Source organism: Nyctereutes procyonoides, unplaced genomic scaffold (assembly GCF_905146905.1).
Source record: "Nyctereutes procyonoides isolate TBG_1078 unplaced genomic scaffold, NYPRO_anot_genome, whole genome shotgun sequence".
Taxonomy (NCBI): Eukaryota; Metazoa; Chordata; class Mammalia; order Carnivora; family Canidae; genus Nyctereutes; species Nyctereutes procyonoides.
The window spans coordinates 37,666,568-37,687,142 of NW_026575044.1; the positions used below are offsets into that span (position 1 = coordinate 37,666,568).

Genomic DNA, 20,575 nt, shown 5'->3' on the forward strand with positions numbered 1-20,575 from the left:
CGTACAGCAGGAGTCACTTTGGAGTGGTGCTGACTCTTGCTGGAGGTATTTGCACATTACCAGGCTTGTGTCCCTGGTTTGAATGAGCTCCAAACAAGAGCACATTGGAGGGGACAGATCTGCAACATGCACAGGTGTTGGATAGGGGGTGGGGGATTGGTGTTAGCAAGTTAGGTAGTGAAATATCAGTGCCGTGCTGGTTTCTACAGGTGGTTGTGTGTTTTTGCTGGGGGTGTTGGGGTGGGGGTGGCAAAGGAAGGAAATGATGCCTGCCAGCTCCTTTGTTCCTAAAGAAGTCTTCCAATGATCCCTGCTCCTCCAGTACATCTCTGAGACTAGAAAACAAATCTCCCTCTCATATGCCCCAGGCATTTTTTTGAACTGCTGCTTCTATGCTGTATCTCCGTGGGCTGTTGTTGTGCTGTCTTTTTAAGGGGGAGGACTCAGTTTCTTCCCACCCTCCATCCTGTCCCAGAGATAAGCCACTGATTTTACAAATTCCAGGAGCACCTGGCTGGGTCAGTCAGTAGAGCAGCAATTCTTGATCTCAGTGTTGTGAGTGCGAGTTCCTCACTGCGTGTAGAGATTTCTTAAAAATAAAAAAAAAAATCTTAGGGGTGTTTGGGTGGCATCCAGCTCTTGATTTCAGCTCAGATCATCATCTCAGGGTCATGAGATAGAGCCCCACTGGGCATGGAGCCTGCTTAAGATTCTCTCTCCCTTTCCCTCTGCTCCTCTTCCACGCACATGCACACTCTCTAATAATAATAATAATAATATTATTATTATTATTATTTTAAAATCTTAATAAATACAAACAAGTACATAAAAGTAAAATTCCAGGCTTTAAGTCCTGCTGATTGTAAGAACTCATGAAATTTAGCCCCTCTAGTTTTCAAAGGCAAATTTTATGGAAATTCATCATCCTCATGTGGATTCCTCAGTGCCTTGGTGTGGTAATCTGTTTCCCTTCTCCCCAGCTCCTTCCCCACCCACCCCCCTCTCTCTGCATACAGCAGTGGTCTGTTTACCTCCCCACTGCATCTCTGCCCTTCCTACCCTCTCCAATGTGACCTCTTCTCTTCCTTTAGTTGTGGAGGTTATTCTTCCAGTCCTCAGGTCATTTTCTGGGTTATTTACACTGATCTGAGTGTTATTTCTTATAACTCCCATTGTATAGCTATTGATACTCCCTTTGTATCTTTCAGACAAGGTGAGCTTAGGGTCTTCCTACTTTGCCATCTTCTCAGCAGTCCTCCAGAAAAGATCCTTCTTTCTGCAATCTAAATATTGTTCACATTCATGAGGAAAACAGTAATACCAACTTCCACATGCCATTCTAATCCTGGGAAATACAGAAAAAGGTGTTCAACTTAATCATGAATGGTATAGCCTACACAAATGTCTATTCAACTACCAAATACAATCACATGTAAGTAGAAAAAATATCATAGAACATTTCTATGAAGCCATTAGCTTTTTTTTTTACTCTACCTGTACTTTTCATACATAGCAAACAAGACTTTCCCAAAATTAGTATTGAGATTCACAGAAATCAACAAAAGCCAGATGATAACATTTACTGAAATACCATAACATTTCAATACCTAGCACTTACTGAATTAATATCTAACATTACTGGCGCACCTCCATGCCTGGGTTGCTCAGTGGTTGAACGTTTGCTTTTGGCTCAGGTCATGATCCCGGTGTCCAGGGATCAAGTCCTACATCGGGCTCCCTGCAAGGACCCTGCTTATCCCTCTGCCTTTGTCTCTGCCTCTCCTTCTATGTCTCTCCTGAATAAATAAATAAAATCTTTTTTAAAAATGTCTAACATTACTATGCTAAGCACATTGCCTGTGTTATCTTGTTTACTCATTTAACTTAATCCAGCAGATGCTTTTATTATCCCTATTTTACAGATAAGGAGGAGGGTGAGCCTTGGAAAGTTTCCATAACTAGCCCAAGATCATAGTGTCAGTGACCACTCAACTTTACTGCTTTCCTACAAAATCCCACTGATGAAATTAAAGCAAGACTTGTGAGAGTCACTTATCACCCTATACCTTGCAAGCCTTCCTCCTGTGCAGAACCATCTTCTCTCTCTTGTCCACCCCAGAAAGGCAGGTTGCTGCATATGCAGAGGTAGTGGTCAAGATCACAATTCCAAGCCCTCACAAATAACTGTAAATTAAACTATAAACCCCAGGAATTATAAGCAACCTTCCCAGATTATACTGTTGATTGATGACAGAGGCAGACGAACCCCAGGGTTCCTGACTAACTACTGGAATCTCCTATTTCATTGAGGTACCTTTAATATTTACCTGAATCAGTTTTAAAATAGAGACTTCTAAACTGAGAAAACCAACTGGTACCACTTAACCCATTTTTACATTAATAACTGTTTTGGCTCAGGAACCATTTAATATGAACCATAAAATGAGACCATTACATCCCAACTGCCTTAAAATGCAATAATTATGGTTCATTTGGACTGCATTTCTGAAGATAATGGAATGAAGTGAGTTTTTAAATTGAAAATTCCACCCTCAGCAATTTTGTTGCTTTGCTTTTCCCTGTTTACTCGGCATTATAAGATTATTCATGAGACACTTTTATTACTGTGGGAAATTTTGTACTTGGACATGTCCCAAGTGGAGCTGACATCTCCACAGCCTCTTCTCCAGAACGGTCTCTGACATATGATGGCCTAACCGATCTCTCTGTCCTCCAACTAGCATGGCACCACGCTTCTCATGGTCGCTTCCTATGCCGGTCACATAGACTGTGTGAGGGAACTGGTTCTGCAAGGAGCAGACATCAATCTCCAGAGAGAGGTAGGTCAGGTTTATGCTTGAATAAGAATGACCCAGGTGACAGAGACTCAAAATTTTTACAGTTGTGATTTGGTAAGGAAGACAAGAGTAATCATTGCTTTTTTCCTACATGGCATTGAAGCCTAGATTTCAGACTTTCCTGTGCCTAAAATAAGGCCCAGGAATGGACCATTGGTTGTACTTCGGTTGAGTGTTGTTCTCCAGCATGTGTTGTAATCTGAAGTAACACATTCCCTAAGCACATTCCCTAACTACTCATACATTTCCTCTCAATCTTAAATCAGTTCTTCCTTCTTCCATTGGGATGAGGTGCTATAGAAGTTTTAGGATTTTCATACAGATCATTATATTTTTAGAAGGATTGGGTCACCAACCTGTTCTTAATTAGGCTGACTTGCTAGATTATCTCAGCCATCCTCATCAAACCATGAGTTCACAGGGCTTCTCTGACTGGCCACATATTGAATAAGCTGTCCCCCAAAAAGCCATGTGGTCAACATTGGACTAAAATGTGAGCCTGTTCCCACACTTCATTCAAGGGCCATCTTGGAAGTTCAGTCTGGCTAAAGGATCTATTCTTGGTCCAACGTATAAGAGTGATGGGAGGCTGGGCCTTTTCACGTACTTTGGGAGCAGATCTGAGGGGGATCCATTTATCTCTGAGCTGATCTAGAGCCTTGTAAATTAACCTTTATTGAGACACAGCCATAGCCTCAGGTCATCCCTAAAGTGAATTTTACCCCTCAGTCCACACGGACTCAGACCCAAGATGACACCCTGGGGCAAGCTCCAAATCAGACTGGAGCACTTGATTTTCCTTGATCCACTCTTATTTGAGGGCCTGCTCTACAGTTGTTTCAGAAAAGATGATTCATCAACCAAATTTTCATCAGTCAGCATGCCCCATCTTCCAGGCTGGCCTGCTACCCATGAGTGAAGCAACTTAAGACGCTGCATGTATGAGGACTAGATATTCCATGAGGCATCTAAAATCTCTCCCCTTGAGGTGTCTCCTTGCCTGTAGACATGGAAGAATGACACTTGATGGATAGAATCTGGAGTCTGGTTCTCTGTAGCCCTAGACCAGCAAGCCTGATCTATCAAGAGGAGCCATACAGAAAGGCTATAGCAAATCCAGTCAGTCTCACAGACAGAGTCTTCTGAGCAATTTTCACAACACTGGACCATTGTTTTAGGCTATTTTTCACGTCAGCAGCTAATTTTCTTCTGGGAAGAAAATGGGCCCATTTAGAATTATAGTTTGAAATTACCCTAATCTTTTTGTTTTTCCTTTATGCTTTCCAGTCTTGGTTTAGTATAACTTTAAAGAAGAGACAGATTTTCTGTAATGAAAACAATATGATTCAGATCTGCTTACTCAGAAAACTTTATCCTGAGGGGCAAGTTCCACACACATGAAAATATCTTCAGAACAACTGTGAAGAGCTAAGAGAAGAGAAACATTTGTTTGCTTTCCAGCCAATGTATGGTTTTTTTTATGGTTTTATATTTATCTTTTTTGTTCCAATTGCTCAACTAATATTCTTGGATGTGAAACCTGTGGTGCATTAAACAAAATGGCCCTCTAGGACTTAACCAAAGTGTGCCCAATTTAGAGGTAACCTTGTGGCTCAAATGATGATGCTATGTGAGTTCCCAGTGATCCCCTAAATTTCCAGAGGCCACACCAGCCTCCGGTGATATTGCTGCCAAAGAGAGTCCCCAGCCTTACCTCATCTGTATTGTAAGCAAAGAGTTATTATGGAGTGCTATGGAAGTTACTCATATAGCAGGCTTCTACCTTGGTTCATTCTTTTTATTATTATTATTAACTTGGTTCATTTTTCCATTTAATCCATGTCAAAATACTTGTTTCTTGAAAAAGTACTTATTGTTGTTTTCTTAGGATGGCTATCTAGGTATACAGAACTTGTTAGAACAGGAAGCTAATGATCCAGAGAGACCATTGCTCTAAAGAACCAGCAATATTGGCTAAAACTCTCAGGGATATGAGCTGTATATGCTGTTGTTATTAAGCACTGAGTTGCAGTAGTAAAGCACATGCATTTAAGATCTTCATTCACTCAAGTCTGGCTTGTATTGTCTACAGATTGCTACTTTCATGTGCATAATAATTAATAGTACACGTATGTCCAAAATGGACTCAAACTGCTATAGATATGATGTTTTAATATATCAGAAAAATCTTAGTGAAAAATCCTTGTTCTTAGTGAAGGAACAATTTCTATAAATTATCTCTGGTAGTGTCTAAAATTTAATGTCTATTAAGAAGGTGAGAATTTTCCTGTGCTAGCCCAGTTTCTTCATCCAGACCTAGTTACATCATCAGGTTTCTGGAAGTCAGTGTCCTCCACTGTAGGAAAACAATGAGAAGACGCTTCCCACTTGTTTCTGTAGGAACCAAGGAGAAAATCACTCCTGCATTGAGGCAGAAAGGCTCTGGGAACAATCATATTACCTGTGCCTCCCAGGGCAATGTCTGGTTGAGAGCATAGCCTGAGATAGAAGGTCACAACTGGGAAGGTATTGGCTTGTGTTCTGCCACAGTGATTGGGTTCCTTGTTCTCTGTCATGTGCACATGCACACATGCACATACATGTACACACTCACTTAAGAACAAGCTTCAGAGTGATCAGTAACCCTTAGGGCATGCTCCTCCTGGCTTCTCCCACCTGGGTGAGAACCTACCACTTTAATACTTCTGGGTGAGCCATGGAAGGAGGTTTTTCTCCTCATTGTGCCTGGGAAAATGTAATGTTAGCTTCATCCCTGCTCAAAGCACTGAAGAGCATCTTTATGTGAAAAATATATATTGCCCCCAAGAGCAGTATGATGATTTTGCTCATATCACACAACGATTTGGCTACCACTCTTTGAGTAGGCCTATAAAAATGGCTGGGAAGAGAGGATGCTAGTGTCTCAGTACCACTGATCACTTTAAAATTTGAAATCAGAACTATTTGAGTCCATTTGAGTGAACTACTTAGATCCTTTCTTGTGCTGGTCACTTTCTACTTTCTGCTTAACTCTGTAACCAGAACTCTACGGGAAGTCTTCCCTGTATGAATGAATGCCCATGTAACCAAGCATGGTAGTCCCTGTGGCCACTATAACCAATTACCACCAACTAGGTGGCTGCAAAGAACAGAAATTTTAGGATTCTGGAGGCCAGAAAATTCCAGATGTATCCACAGAGCTGCACCCCCTCTGGAGACTGCAGAGGAGAAACCATTCTTCACCTCTTCCAGCTTCTGGAAGCTGTGGGCATTCCTTGACATGTGGCCACATTCCCCTCATGTCAATGAGGTCACCTCCATGACCACATTGCTTCCTCCTCTCCTCCGTGTCAAATATGTCTCTGCCTCGCTGTTATAAAGACAGTTGTCACTGGATTTATGGCCCAGCAGGATGAGCCAAAATAAGTGCCTCTTCTCAAAATCCTTAACTTAATCACATCATATGCCACAGAAGGTAACATTCACAAGTTCCAAAAATTTGGACAGGGCCATATCTTTTGGGCCCACCATTCATCACATTTCACCAACAATAAAGTTCTCCTTTCATCTTCTCACTTCTCTGAACAAGGAAAATAATCAGTTCAAATATAGGTTATAAGGCTTACATATAAAAATAATTGTTTTGTTTGCAAATGTATAAATCAAATGCAGTGTAACTACATGTCTTAAAATCAGCTGCTTGTTCTCTTCTAGTCAGGTCCAACTGCCCTGTTCTTTGCTGCCCAGCAAGGACATAATGACGTCGTCAGATTTCTCTTTGAATTTGGAGCATCCACTGAATTTAGGACCAAAGTAAGAGAACTTTATTGATTTCATACCTTCTTGAAGAATTTTGGCCGTCATGAATATTCATGTCTCTCCCATCTATGATATGAATTTGTGCTTCTCTTTTTACAAAATTTTCAAGCCTAAGACAGTGGGTTTCACAAAGTTACTTGTAATGGTTCAGAGGTAGTACTAAGAATTCAATTCAAAAAATTATATTTTTACCCTGGGCTCATAATTTTATGGGGAATTATTTAGATTCTGTCTTTCACTGGTAGCTTCCTACTTTGAGACACTAAATTTTGTTAACAGAATAGATACAATACCAGGTGCTTTACAGCTCCCTGTTAATCTCAGTGTTCTGATAAGAACTGTCAAAGTATTAGTGAATCTGAGAGATTTCTAAGAAGTAAACTGTGGCAGTTTACTTTCTGAGATGTCCTCACTGAAATACATAATACATGATTACAGTTTATATAGTTGGGCAAGGAATTGAGGTTCTTCCTTTAAAATAGTCATTGATTCTTCATGTTGGAGATACAGATAAGAAAACTGAGGTTGCAGAAAGATCAATTTTGTGTTCACAATATCATTTTACATGATAACGGTTTATAGTAGGAGAATTTGAACTGCTCTAACATTTTTGTAATTGTCAACTTATTTCCAGCCTAATCATAACCAAAAAATTCTTGGAAATTTGCCTTTCTTGGAATCTTTTAGGCTTTCTTAATCCATTGTATGTGATATTTTGATATCAGGGGAGTTTCCAGTGGTTTTTTTTTTTCCTGTTAAGATGTTGACTATTAAGTAGATCTGAATTTCAGATAGGATTGGTCTGTTTTGAACCTGTTATTAGACTGTACACATGCCTTTAAACATGCTGAATATAATATACAGTACTTTACATGCAAAAATATATGTGTATATTTTTATATTAATTCTCATTTTATTTTTCATTATGAAAGTAATACAACTAAAATTGGAAAGTAAAGTCCTACAAATGTAAATCTCAACTCTATGAACTAAGTCAGAATGATCATGCACCACCATGTGGCTGCTTCAGTCTTCTTGGTTAACAGTGAATACTGGCTCAAAGCCTTTGTCCATGAGCCAGTTTGTGCTGTCCCAGAAATCTATGGAACATGGGGCCCAGAGCACAATTCCAGATGTTTCCATTAGATCAGCTGCAGGTGCCCAAGAACTTTCCATGCAAAGAAGAGAGTGTCGAGAAGCGTTGAGTTTTCATATGATCGTGTCATCAAAACTGCTTTTGTTTCAACAGTTGTTCTCATCATTATTAAAGCGATATCCCCCAAAATGTGTGTTTAAAAGTAAAAGGTACAGAGGCATCTTGGTAGCTCAGTCGGTTAAGCTTCTGCCATCAACTCAGGTCCTGATCTCAGGGTTCTGGAATGGAGCCCTGCGTGGGGCTCCATGCTCAGAGGAGAGCCTGCCCTCTCACCACCCTGTTTGTGCTCTCTCTCTCTCTTTCTCAAATAAATAAATAAACTCTTTAAAAATAAACAAATAAATAAATGGTACAGGGGCACCTGGATGGATCAGTCAGTTAAGTGTCTGGGTATGGAGCCTACTTAAGAAAGAAAGAAAACAATAAAAACCAAAGGTACCAGCTCTAAGGTATTTTATTCTTCCATCTCATTAGGCAAAGAGAAAATGGACAGAACAAAAGTTGGAACTGTGGTTCATTGCTGCTATTCAATTTCTTGTTGCCCACTTACCCCCTCCCCCAGCATACACCTGCCCCCACCACTGGCCGCAGCCCTCCAGTCTCTACCCTTCAAATCACAGCTCAAATGCCCTCTCCCCACCCCCTCCCACACACACCCCCACAGCCTGTGAACAAGGGAGCTCTTAGGACAGCGTTTCTCAAGTGAGGCCCACCTGTTTCCTTCATACCACAGTGCCCTCATGTGACTGGTCAGAAAGCCATTTTCTGGGCCTCACCAGAATCAGACCCTGTAGGGGTGGGAGTTGGAGGGCAGGCATTTTGGATAAACACTCTGCCCAAATTTAGAAACCACATTAACTTATAGTTATGATTTGTATTTCAGAGCCAGATGACATGTGGATGCATTATTTACAATTAGCGCAGATGTCCACATACCAATTCACAGAGCCAAACAAACAGCTCCGCAATTATAGATGGGAAAAGATAATGCCTTGGCTGCAGCACCTGAGAAAAACCATCAAGGGTTTCAATTGACCACAAACTCAGTGAGTCATAAGTGTGATGTGGTTGACATAAAAGCTAATTCTAACTTAGGCTGTCTAGATAAAAGTAGAGTAGATGGAACAATGGAATGTTCCATTCCATATCAGACCACATCTACTTTTTGGTGCTCTGATTAATTCTAGGGCCCACATTTTAAAAGAGATCTGGACAAACTGGCACATGTTCAAAGGAAAATGCTAAGCAGGATGGTGAGAGGTAGTACACAGGATATGCTGTAGTTATCTACTCTTAATGGATGCATACCTTGACACTTGAAGACAATAGCCCCAGGGGGTTACTTCATAAATCTCCTTAATCTCAGAGACCCACAGCTGGAGGGAACCACAGAGAGAAGCCAACGTTTGTCCAGTGGGTCTCTAGCCAGAAGACACAGGAGACTATTTGGGTAATTCCAAGACAGAACTGATTGGTACAGACTTTCTATTCTTTGTTTCCTTTACTGAGATACAAAGAAACAATTCTGCATTTGACTTGGGGAATTACTCATAATAACATAGTCCAGTAAACTGGAATCTATCCCAAGCAAGTCATCCACGTGTACAGCACAACGTCTTTAGGATGAACCATGCTATGATTATAAAGAAAAAGAGATGAAAAAGGAAAGTGAGTTTGTTGTTATCTATGGGAAAAAATCTTCTCCAAAGCTTTCCCTGTGTGAAAAGCATCTGCTTGGTAAATATGTGTCTGCACTCTTTCTAATGTGTTTATATTTTGCAGGATGGGGGCACAGCCCTCTTGGCTGCCAGTCAGTATGGGCATATGCAGGTGGTGGAGACCCTTCTGAAACATGGAGCCAATATCCACGACCAGCTTTATGTGAGTGCATTTTCAAGAGGACGTTAGATGGACCCTTACCTATCCTCTCATCACACACACATAGCATTGCAGTCTAAATTCAGATGCCGGAAATGGCAATTTCAAAAATATTTTAATGAACAGTAGGACTTTAATCTGAGACATCAAAGAAAAAAAGTTAATCAGATGAGCTTTTTCTATGAAGAAATACATAATCTTCTTTACCCATCTTTGTTCTACTTTTTAAGTGTCTTGTACATATGAGATATTTCATATAACTTATGCAGTTAGAATCATCAAAAATCATGTGACACATACTCATAACAAGCATAGAAAATGGACTTGCTGGGAAAAAATAAAAAACGCTCCTGGTATAGAGTTATCTAGGAGGAAGAGCACAAACAAAGGAAAAATCAAGTTATTTGGAAGAGAAGTGAGGTTGGGTGTGTGAACAACTATGAAGTACATGCACACCATTGACCTTCAAAAGGCTATTGTGGGTCTGTTACAGCTAATGGACAATTAGCACATTACCCATTGTCACTATAATTCCATAGGACTTATGGAAGATTTAGTTCTGGTTTTGAACAGAACTAAAAAAAAAAAAATACATACATATGAGGAGATGAAGTGACTTGATAGAGTCTCTCTCTCTTTTTTTTTTTTTTTTTTTTTGATAGAGTCTCCTAATGAGGAGTGGAAGGATTCCTACTGCCAGTTACCTAGGAATCATATTTTAGGCTATCCTACCACCAGACATTCAGTCCTATGGCACTATACTTTCATAGATGTGTAGTGAGATGTGTAGATGTGAACTTTTCCATGTGAACACCCTTTCTTGAGGTTACACGATTAATGGACAAATCATACCTAGCAACTAGCATTACCCCTTTTGCACTTCAAAATCTGTAACACCCTTTGAACCCATGGCTTTCACATTTGAATGACTGAATTACTTGACACAGGTCTGAAGGAGTGATTCTCAGCTCTGGCTACCATTAGAATCACATGGGGAACTTAAAAAAAAAAAAAAAAAAAAGACTTCCAGGCCTCCTCCAGATTAAGCCAGAATCTCTGAGGGCACAGCCGGGCCACAGATGGTTCTGATGTGTAGCCAAGTCTAAAAAACATAGGTCTACAGCTTTGGCTATTTCTCCAGCTGTCTATAATGAAGTATATCTGAGAGCATGAATGAGCAGATGTGTGTGTATATACGTGATTGAATCTGAAGAGCCCTCGTCTTCGGAAAAAGAAAGTGAGTTGTGATTTTCATCTGAAAATGACTGTTATCGTTAATAGCAATGCAAATTGACTGGCAAATTTGTACTGTTAGATAACATTCTTCTAGAAGGCTCACTAGAGTGGCATGGAATCTTAGAAATGTAGGGTTTGGGGAGAGCCCATTCCTGTAGTAAATTCCTCTCTGTTATTAAGTGGCTCAAGAAATCTCGTGCACTGAAATTTCCATTTTATGTTAAGACTTTTACCCTTACCCAAACAGTCCAAATGTAAATGTTTCCATTAAAGACAACTGAAACATGGAGGATCCCCAGTCAATGACTCCTGAAGGCTTCTAAGAACAGAAATTTGTAATGTGCACTGAGAACGCAATGCTTAGATATCCATTTGAGAACATTTCCAAGAGTTCACAGCTGCTAAAAGCGCAGTGGATTTTCTATGGCAACACAGTAAGGAGCAGCTGAACATTTTATCCCCATATCAAACATCTGCTTAAAAATCTATACAGGCTGAGTAATTTTTTAATGATTGCCTTAGGAGAAGTCTGGCAGCTCACCTGTCACGCACTAGAAATCCAGCACCCTCTACTGGTTGGACTTGCAGGGAAAAGAGCTTTGTATTTTAACTTGTGGTTAACATTTCTGATGGGAGAGATGGTAATTAACTGGTTTAGCTAGGTGTTTTCCACTAGGATGTGCTTGGGTTTTTCACAGCAGTCTAAAAATAATGAAGTTCACCACGTTCTATGAATGCTATCTATGTGAAGTGAGCATCTGGGGAGGATGCATGCTTCTGAACTGACTGCTGTATTTGTTGACATTACCAATGACATGTCTATAAGAAAGAAGAAATGTTCACAAGACATAGACACTCAGCAAAAAATGAAAAACAAAACAAAATAAAACAAAAAGCCACTAAAGAAAACCGCAGGCAAACACTTGCTTTGAGCTTTTATGCAGGATTTCTTAGTTGTCTACAAGTGGTGTTGATATCTGCCGGGCTGTCAGGGAGCAAGTTCATGGACAGTCTCACCAGGACAGTTTTTCTGAAAGCATATTTTGTTTCAAATCTTGGAAAAACTGCATGTGGATAAAGGGGCAAGAAAGAGAAAGGGGTAGGAAAAATTTAATTAAAAGGACACTTTTATTTCTGATTCATAAAAACATACCAAATATGTTTTGAGGACTTGTTCGTTGTTTTTTATTTATAGACTTGATTTTGTGTTTGTTTTTAAACTAACACTTAACCCTTAATTGACAAAAGACTTGAAGTGGGAAACTATTACATGTACATATTTTTGAAACTAATGAAAAAGGGGAATAAACCCTGAGATCACATAATGAAAGCAGAGATCGCAAGTAACGAGAAGTCTGTGTAGACAAGAGAAAAATGATGACTGGCTATTTGGACAGCCTCGATGCTCCTGCCAAGTGGGTGGATCATGAGTTGTAGATCAAGATGTTGTAGAATGAATGGTCCATGATCAAGATGTTGTAGAATGAATGGTCATTACATTTGTTATAACTTAACCTGATAAGACTCTTTGAAACTTTACCTTTCCACCAGACTTACTGTGATATGTTAGAACTATTCTTCAAAGAATAAAACACTAACCATTAATATGAAAACAGAGCAGGGGACAGAAATGGAAAGTTGTAGTAAAATGTATGTACTTTTATCGAATGTCTTTTAAAATAAACGTGACAGATTATTTGAATACTTTCATTGTGACACCTCTCAGGATGGAGCCACTGCACTCTTCCTAGCTGCCCAAGGTGGTTATTTGGATGTTATTCGATTATTGTTGTCTTCAGGAGCAAAAGTCAACCAGCCAAGGCAGGTAATGTCTACAAGCATGAGCGGTGGGGCAGGGAGGGCATCTTCCAACCCTTTTTGCCTCCGTGATGAAGCTAATCCTAGATTAGGGTTTCTCCTGGTCTTCGCTTTGGGCTCACCTGAAAGAAAGCCTGTGATATCGAGCTGACTTCACCATTTACTGTTTTTGAACCTTCGGTGTTGAGTGTTGGAAGTCAAGTACATACTTGGCCGCCTCCTGTTAAATAAATTATGGCTGCAGTGATGTCGTGAGAGTGGGCTAGCCTGGGACATAGGTAAATAGATGTGAGTCAGGTAGCCTTGCTCCTGCCCAGTCCCTCCACTGATAAGCTGCTTTATCTCTTACCCTGCTTCTTCTTCCACCACGCCAAAGAGGAGTGCATTAGTCAACTGGAAATCATTAGTAGGTTCCACCCCTTCATTTCTTACAATCAGAACACTACTGTGAGACTTAATTTACTAACAGCAAGCTAACAACACCCAGCAAATCAATTGATACTTAAAGGCACAGAACCACCTGGTAATATAGGTCACACTTTATGAATGGTAAAGAGCCATCCAAATCTAAGGCATTATAATTAGCTTTTCTTATATAGGATGATTTCTGCACTAATTAATTTGTTTTTAACAAAACATTTCAGATTAAAATAATATCACTTTAAAGGTACTTTTCTTGGGAGAAATCAAGCTGATTTCTTACCAATGTATGACACGCAGGCAGATTGCCAGTAATATAACCTGATGTGTAATGTAATACATGCCTATATGTTCACGTAGGGAGGATTCGTCTGAGCTCTTGGCCCCAGGTTTCATCAGTCTTTAGAAGTCCAATTGCATAGGAACCTAAGGAGGGAAAGGGCCTTTGGATACAGTGAGTTTGAGGTCAGGAGTCCTGAGTTCTAGATCCAGCTCTGCTAATAACTAGCTGTGTGGTTTGGAACATGTGAATCAGCCTCTCTGGATTTGTCCTTCATCTGAAAATTAGGAGACTGGGCAGGATGATCCTGACAATCTCTTCCAGATCCCCCTTTTTTAATAACCGTTTTATCCAATACTCAATCAGTGTTTCTTAAGCACTGCACATGTATATATTAGATACTGCTATGAATGTGAGATTAAATTTTTAAGATTTTTAAAGATATTCTTAGATTTAGATGGCTCCAGGAATACTCTTGGGAAAGCAAGCTTTCAGAAAAAGTTGTACTACCATACCTGCCAGAATTGACATCTGAGGACAGGAATTTAATATTTTCTTGCAGGTCCTTCTTATTTTGAAACTGTTGATTGATTCTGAATCAGACTTTTAACTTTGGTTTCATCTTGCCAAAGTTAGTAAGCAGAATTAGTAATTTTTAGATTGCAGGAGGGTTTTTTTTTAAGATTGTATTTATTTATTCATGAGAGACACAGAGGGAGAGGCAGCAACATAGGCAGAGGGAGCATTAAGCTCCCTGCTGGGAGCCCAATGAGGGGAGGACACTCAATCCCAGGACCCCAAGAATATGCCCTGAGCTGAAGGCAGAGGCTCAACCACTGAGCCATGCAGGCATCCCAGATTGCAGGAGCTTGATTTGGAGGCCATTATTGAGGGTACCACCATGAATTTAGAAATGAAAGATTGTTAAGATTATCAGGCCTTTCTATCTGCACATCTTTCTGAAATAATTTCTAGCACTTTGACAAATCTATTTGTGAAATAAATTGTATTAGCCATATGCCTAAGTACTATTCATAAAAAAAAAACAAGTTGATGTAAGAGATTATATTTCAAATAGTGCATGGATTGTGGCCACTCAAATCTAGATTGAGTTATACGACGATGCTGAAGCCAAGAAATTAAAGAGTGAGCCAACAGTGCCATAGTGGCCACAACCCCTACAGCTGCTTTTATTCCTCACAATGAGCATGACCTGGTCAAAGTAGATGACCTAGTCCAGCAGTGGGAGGATCCCTTCCTTGGATCAGGGAGCAAGTGACATGCCATCTGAAGACTGCACCTCATGCAATTGTTTGGAATTGAGTTCAGCTCTGAAAAGATTGTTATTCAGGAAAAGAGTGTTTTATAAAATAAAAATAGCTTTGGAAGAAAAAAGGAAATGGAATTTTTCCTTTTTAGAGGATACATGAACCCCACTAACTACTCTCGAGCCATAATCTTTTTATTACCTGCCGTGAGCTGATATTGAAAGGTTGTCTGGCCAGGTCAGACTAGCCCAAATTCTGTCTTCTTTTAAACTCTAAACTCTGCAGGGAAAAAAAAGTATAAACTCTGCATATTTTACTCCCTCCTAGAAAACAAGCAGTGTCATAAATATGGCAGTGATAGTAGTCCCATCTAACTTTGTCACAAGTTATGAGGAGGTAAAAAAAAAAAAAAGTATAATTCATAGTTTCCATTAAAATGGCCAATGCGTAGTAGCATCAGCAGGGCATTTGGAAACCAGTGTTTAATTCTGAAATCTCAGCTGACACGTGGAGTCACTGTCAGAAAAGTCTTGAATTTATAAAATTTATTTTTTTAAAAAAATATGAAATAAATAAAGACAAGGATGTATGCCAGATTTCATTTCTTGATTTTTTAATGCTTTTAGATAAATCTTATTTATTATTTTTCCTTGCTGTTCTATGGGGTCCTGACTTTTTCTGGCATAGTGTGACAGGATGTTAATGAAGTTGCATTGGTGTTCTTCAGCTGACTTTTGCTCTGAGCTACAGGGAATCTGAACATTCCCCAGGAATGGCTTTTCTGGGGAATCCCTGGGTGGCTCAGCGGTTTAGTGTCTGCCTCTGGCCCAGGGCGCAATCCTGGAGTCCCAGGATCGAGTCCCACATTGGGCTCCGGGCATGGAGCCTGCTTCTCCCTCTGCCTGTGTCTCTGCCTCTCTCTCTCTATGTCTATCATGAATGAATGAATGAATAAATGAATGAATGAATGAATAAATCTTTAAAAAAAAAAAAGGAATGGCTTTTCTGTGTAACCCTATCACAGATGAACTACCTGAAAACCTTTCTAGGACATCTGTGAAAAGGAATCAGAATCACAAAGCCATAAGCCGACTTTGGAAAGACTAAGCTCTTGATTTGAAACTAGAAAAATACTTCCTCCTAGTTTGTCCTAGATGAAAAAGGTCAAGAGTCACAGAGATCATTGTAGTCTATGGTCAAGCTAAAAACTCCTTTTCAGTTCTATGTGTGTGACCACAGCAAGTAGAGTAGAGACACACATCAGCCTTTTTAATCACCAGCTAAGATGGCTTATTTAGTCTGTTTTTCTATCAACAAAATGCTTTGACATCTCCTTTTCCCAACTCAACTCGTCCACCTTGTTAAACAGTACTTTCAGAGTGGTAAAGATCTGAGGGCTTACCCAGGGCTGAGTTTAGACTATCCTCACTCATCCTAACTAGTCCTTTCAGTATGCTAATGGGATCTCTTTGAAGCCAGACAGAAAGGCCATCTCATAAAGCATCCTCCCTAGCCCCTTGTTTGCACTTCCATGCAGAAATGCTAGGACCTGGATAGTGACAGGCCCCCTGGGTTGCAAGCTTGGAGGGGGTGAACCCAATGGTGAGCAATGGGAGAGAGTAGGGCCAATGGATTGTTTCAGGGTCCTAAGGGCTTGGGGGTAGAAGTGAACAGCAACAGGGAGGCCCCACTGCTTACATGCCCTCTGCACATGGTAGGCACTCTGGAAAGGTATGTTGATTCCAGAAGGTACCCCATAGTTTGAGCAGAGCTCCATGAGGCCTGGAAGGCAGAAGACAGTGATCAGTGGCTGCAAATTGAAACAAGGCTCAGATATAGGGCTTAAACTCAGGGCCAGGACACCAGTCCCAGGAAGACTGTAAGAGCCAGAGAGGGAACCAGATCCAGGTCTCTGGGTGGGCAGTAGCTTGTGAGTTATGGGAATATGGATCACTTAAGGAAATGAAACACAGTCTATTTCCTTACTAACTGCATGACCTTGAACAAGTCACTTACACTCCTTGAATTTCAGAGTTTCTTTTATTATTATTTTAATTCCAGTATAGTTAACATACACTGTTATATTAGTTTCAGATCTACAATATAGTGATTCAGCAGTTCCCTATATTGCTGTGTTCATCACAATAAGTGATTAAGTACTCTTAATCCCCTTCACCTATCTCACTCATCTCCCCCCACCCCTTTGGTAACCACTAATTTGTTCTCTATAATTAACAGTCTGTTTCGTAGCTTGTCTTTCTGTCCTTTTTTTTCCGTTGCTCATTTGTTTTGTTTCTTAAATTCCATATATGAGTGAAATCATATGGTATTTGTCTTTCTCTGACTGCTTTATTGCACTTAACCTTATACCCTCTAGGTCCATCCATGTTGTTGCAAATGGCAAGATTTCATTATTTTTATGGCTAATATTCCATTGTGTATATATACCAATTTTTCTTTATCCATTCATTTATCGATGGACACTAGAATTGCTTCCGTATCTTGGCTATTGTAAGTAATGCTGCAATAAATATAGAGGTGCATATATATTTTCGAGTTAGTGTTTTCATATTCTTTGGGTAAATACCCAGTAGTGGAATTGCTGGATCATATTGTAATTCTACTTTTAATTTTTTTAGGAACCTCCATACTATTTTCCACAGTTTGCATTCCCACCAACAGTACAGTTCCCTCCACATCCTCACCAACACCTGTTGTTTCTTGTGTTGTTGATTTTAGTCATTCTGACAGGGGTGAAGTGATGTTTTATTGTGGTTTTGATTTGCATTTCCCTAATGATGAGTGATGTTGAGCATCTTTTCATGTGTCTGTTAGCCATCTGTAGGTCTTTGGAGAAATGTCTGTTCATGTCTTCCGCCCATTTTTTAACTGGATTATTTGTTTTTTGGGTGTTGTGTTGTATAAGTTCTTTATATATTTGGATACTAACTCTTTATTGGATAGGTTATTAACAAATATCTTCTCCCATTTATTAGGCTTTTTTCTTTTAGTCTCATTGATTATTTCCTTTGCTATGTAGAAGCTTTTATTTTGATGTAGTCCAGGGTTTGGTTTGGTTTGGTTTGGTTTTCATCTGTTAAACCAGGATAATTATGGTACCTTTGCAATTATGATTTCTATTTCATCCAGGCCTCAGTGGAGTAGAAAACTCATCAGATATCAAGGATGCACTCTTTCTCTCGTGAGCCATGTAGTCCCTGTCATCTCAGAGTCCCTTCATGCCTCTCTCTCTTCCCACTCCTTTTTTTCTAGCATCCCTGCCTACTCATCTTGTATATAGTCCCTAAGTTCATAGGTCAGACTACCAAACTCTTGGGAGAGTGATGTCATTGTTGCCACTAGGCTCTGCACACCAGGCCACAGTGGACTGGTCCTCCTGCCCATCCTTGGTCTGATCACTTGTGGGTAGGGAGAATGAGGTCAGGCTGGGCAGTGCAGACATCTGGTAACATCTTTTACAGACTTGTTTGCTGGCCTGGGGCTACCAAGCGGGACCCAGTTATGAGAAATGGGCTCCAGGTCAGGGAAAGGCTGGACCAAAGTTGTCTCAGTACTGAACCCCGTCTGCTATTGATGAGATTCCTTATATCTCTTGGGCGTCCAGCTTAGAATGAATTGGTTCCCAAGACTTTCTGTCTGGCTTGAGCGTATACATGGACGTAGCCTCAGTGGGAAGACTAGAAGCAGCAGAAGCAAAGAGCTAGTGCCACTAAATAGACTCATTCCCATGGAAGAAAATAGTTTCAATACTTTTTCTTTTTTTAATTTTTATTTATTTATGATAGTCACACAGAGAGAGAGAGAGGCAGAGACACAGGCAGAGGGAGAAGCAGGCTCCATGCACCGGGAGCCCGACGTGGGATTTGATCCCGGGTCTCCAGGATCGTGCCCTGGGCCAAAGGCAGGCGCTAAACCGCTGCGCCACCCAGGGATCCCAGTTTTAATACTTTTTCTAAATAATCTTTAGGAGCCTAACTAAAATGATCTAACATTGAGTTTCTGATACAAATCATGTCATACACTCCGTCTCCTGCTATGATCTATCTATAAAAATGTATTAGAAGTTACTAGAAAATATTATCTCAAATGGAGCAAGGGATAACCAGATCAGAAGAAACTGTACAAATCACCTGTGTAATCATCCATCAGATACATGAATCCTCTCTCTCACAGTCCTGCTGAGTGGCAGCCACTGGTGAACCCCTCCGGCATGGGGGACCCATTACTACTATTGAATCTTTAACCGGCTCTTACTACCACCTCTGTCTTACACTGAGCCAAAGTCTCAAGTGGCTTTTACCCACCAGCCCCCCTTGGTGCCAGTTGGTGTGCAGAACCGATCTAAATCCTTTTCTGCTTGGTTTGCACACAAATAGTAAATGACAGCTGTCATAACCCTGGGAATCTCATCTTCAAGCTAAGTGTCCTATTTCTTTTTCTTAAAAAGGTGCCACAGAGGTCCTAACTTACTGTGATTTATTTCACTGTAATTTATTTGTTTTGAATTTTAAAACTATAGATTTTTGTCAGGAAGTATTCAAAAACATATATTTTTTAATGTTTTTCCTATTCCAGTTCTCTCAAAACTCAACAAAAAGGAGCCAACTTGACTCAATTTCTATCATTTTCATTGTGAAGTCCTCTTTATAAGGAAGACTCTGACCCTTATAATAGTAATAAGAGAAAACAGGAATTGAGGTGTACAGATGAAGGGGAAAACCTCTCTCCACAAACTAGATAATCAACTAATAAGTACTTTGATTTGACAATAATGCTCCAACTCACATTCAACTTCCTGGGTTTAACCCCAAATCTCATTTTACCAATCATTCCTACCTGTTGGATCAGTTGTCTCACAGGAAAAGTAGAAAAATCAAATAAAGCATGTGGAGTGTTTTGTTAACAAAAGTACAAATTAAGGTGTTTATTGTTTTTCATGGTAAATATGCAGATTCAGTGACCTGTCTTTTCTAAGCACCCACTATCCAGTCCTGTGCTCAGCACTGTCCTACATGTTTTCTCATTCATGAATTTCTCTGGGATGCCAACGTTTTTGCAGAAGAGAACAGAGGCTCAGAGTGATTTGGCTCAGGTCTCATAAGCCAGAAGCGAGGACTTCTTTTTCCACCTACCATGACTATTGCAATTCAAGTGATAAAAGTGCAGTGTTAGCATTACTGTTATGAATCGATGCTATTAATATTTGTTCCCAATGTACCACCTCTTAGCACTTTTCCACATTAGTATCAATTAAGATCATTTTTACTAACAAGTAAGCCCTTGGAAGGCACCCGCCAGCCTCTTTGTTGCTGGCCGCCTTTCCTTGCCTGCCCCCTGGTGGAGATAGTGACAAAGAACAAGTGAACCCAGAGCAGGCAAAGACGGGCAAGAGCTTCCAGTACCCTGCCTCCCTCTCCTGCTCCCTGCCCCTCCTCCACGTCTCTCGCCCCAACCCCTGTTCCAGCACACATCCTGTGGGCCACAGTACGCTGGACTTCCTGCCCTGCCTGAACCAGCCACACCTGTCCAAGCCGCTTCGACTGGAAATGCTCTTCCTTCTACAAGGAATGTCCTCCTCCACCCCCCACCTAGGAAAATCCTAGTCCTCCTTCAAACCCTAATGGTAAAGCTGACCCCCATAACTCCCACACAGTAAGCAGACCCCTCTCCTGGTTCATCTTGGGCACTTTATCAAGTATCATCTTGCTACTTTACTATAGCACTGTAATCATCCGGAAATTGCCATGTCTCTTCTCCGCTAGACTGAGTTCCTATGAGACCAGAGACTGAGAAGATATTTAATAACGGTTGGTTGAGTGAA

At 40.4% G+C, this 20,575-nt stretch overlaps 1 protein-coding gene across 10 annotated transcripts in view; it reads left to right on the plus strand.

Annotated features, from left to right (window-relative positions):
* ANKRD29 (ankyrin repeat domain 29) overlaps positions 1–20,575 on the plus strand; it is a 54,499-nt gene that overhangs the window by 18,650 nt on the left and 15,274 nt on the right. For 8 of the 10 annotated variants that reach the window (XM_055323775.1, XM_055323777.1, XM_055323780.1 and 5 more), the window contains 4 exons: positions 2,742–2,840; positions 6,573–6,671; positions 9,616–9,714; positions 12,674–12,772. In XM_055323775.1, the coding sequence (XP_055179750.1) occupies positions 2,742–2,840; positions 6,573–6,671; positions 9,616–9,714; positions 12,674–12,772 (396 nt within the window). The remainder of the gene's footprint in view (positions 1–2,741; positions 2,841–6,572; positions 6,672–9,615; positions 9,715–12,673; positions 12,773–20,575) is intronic. The other 2 variants (XM_055323773.1, XM_055323779.1) reach the window with 1 other exon arrangement.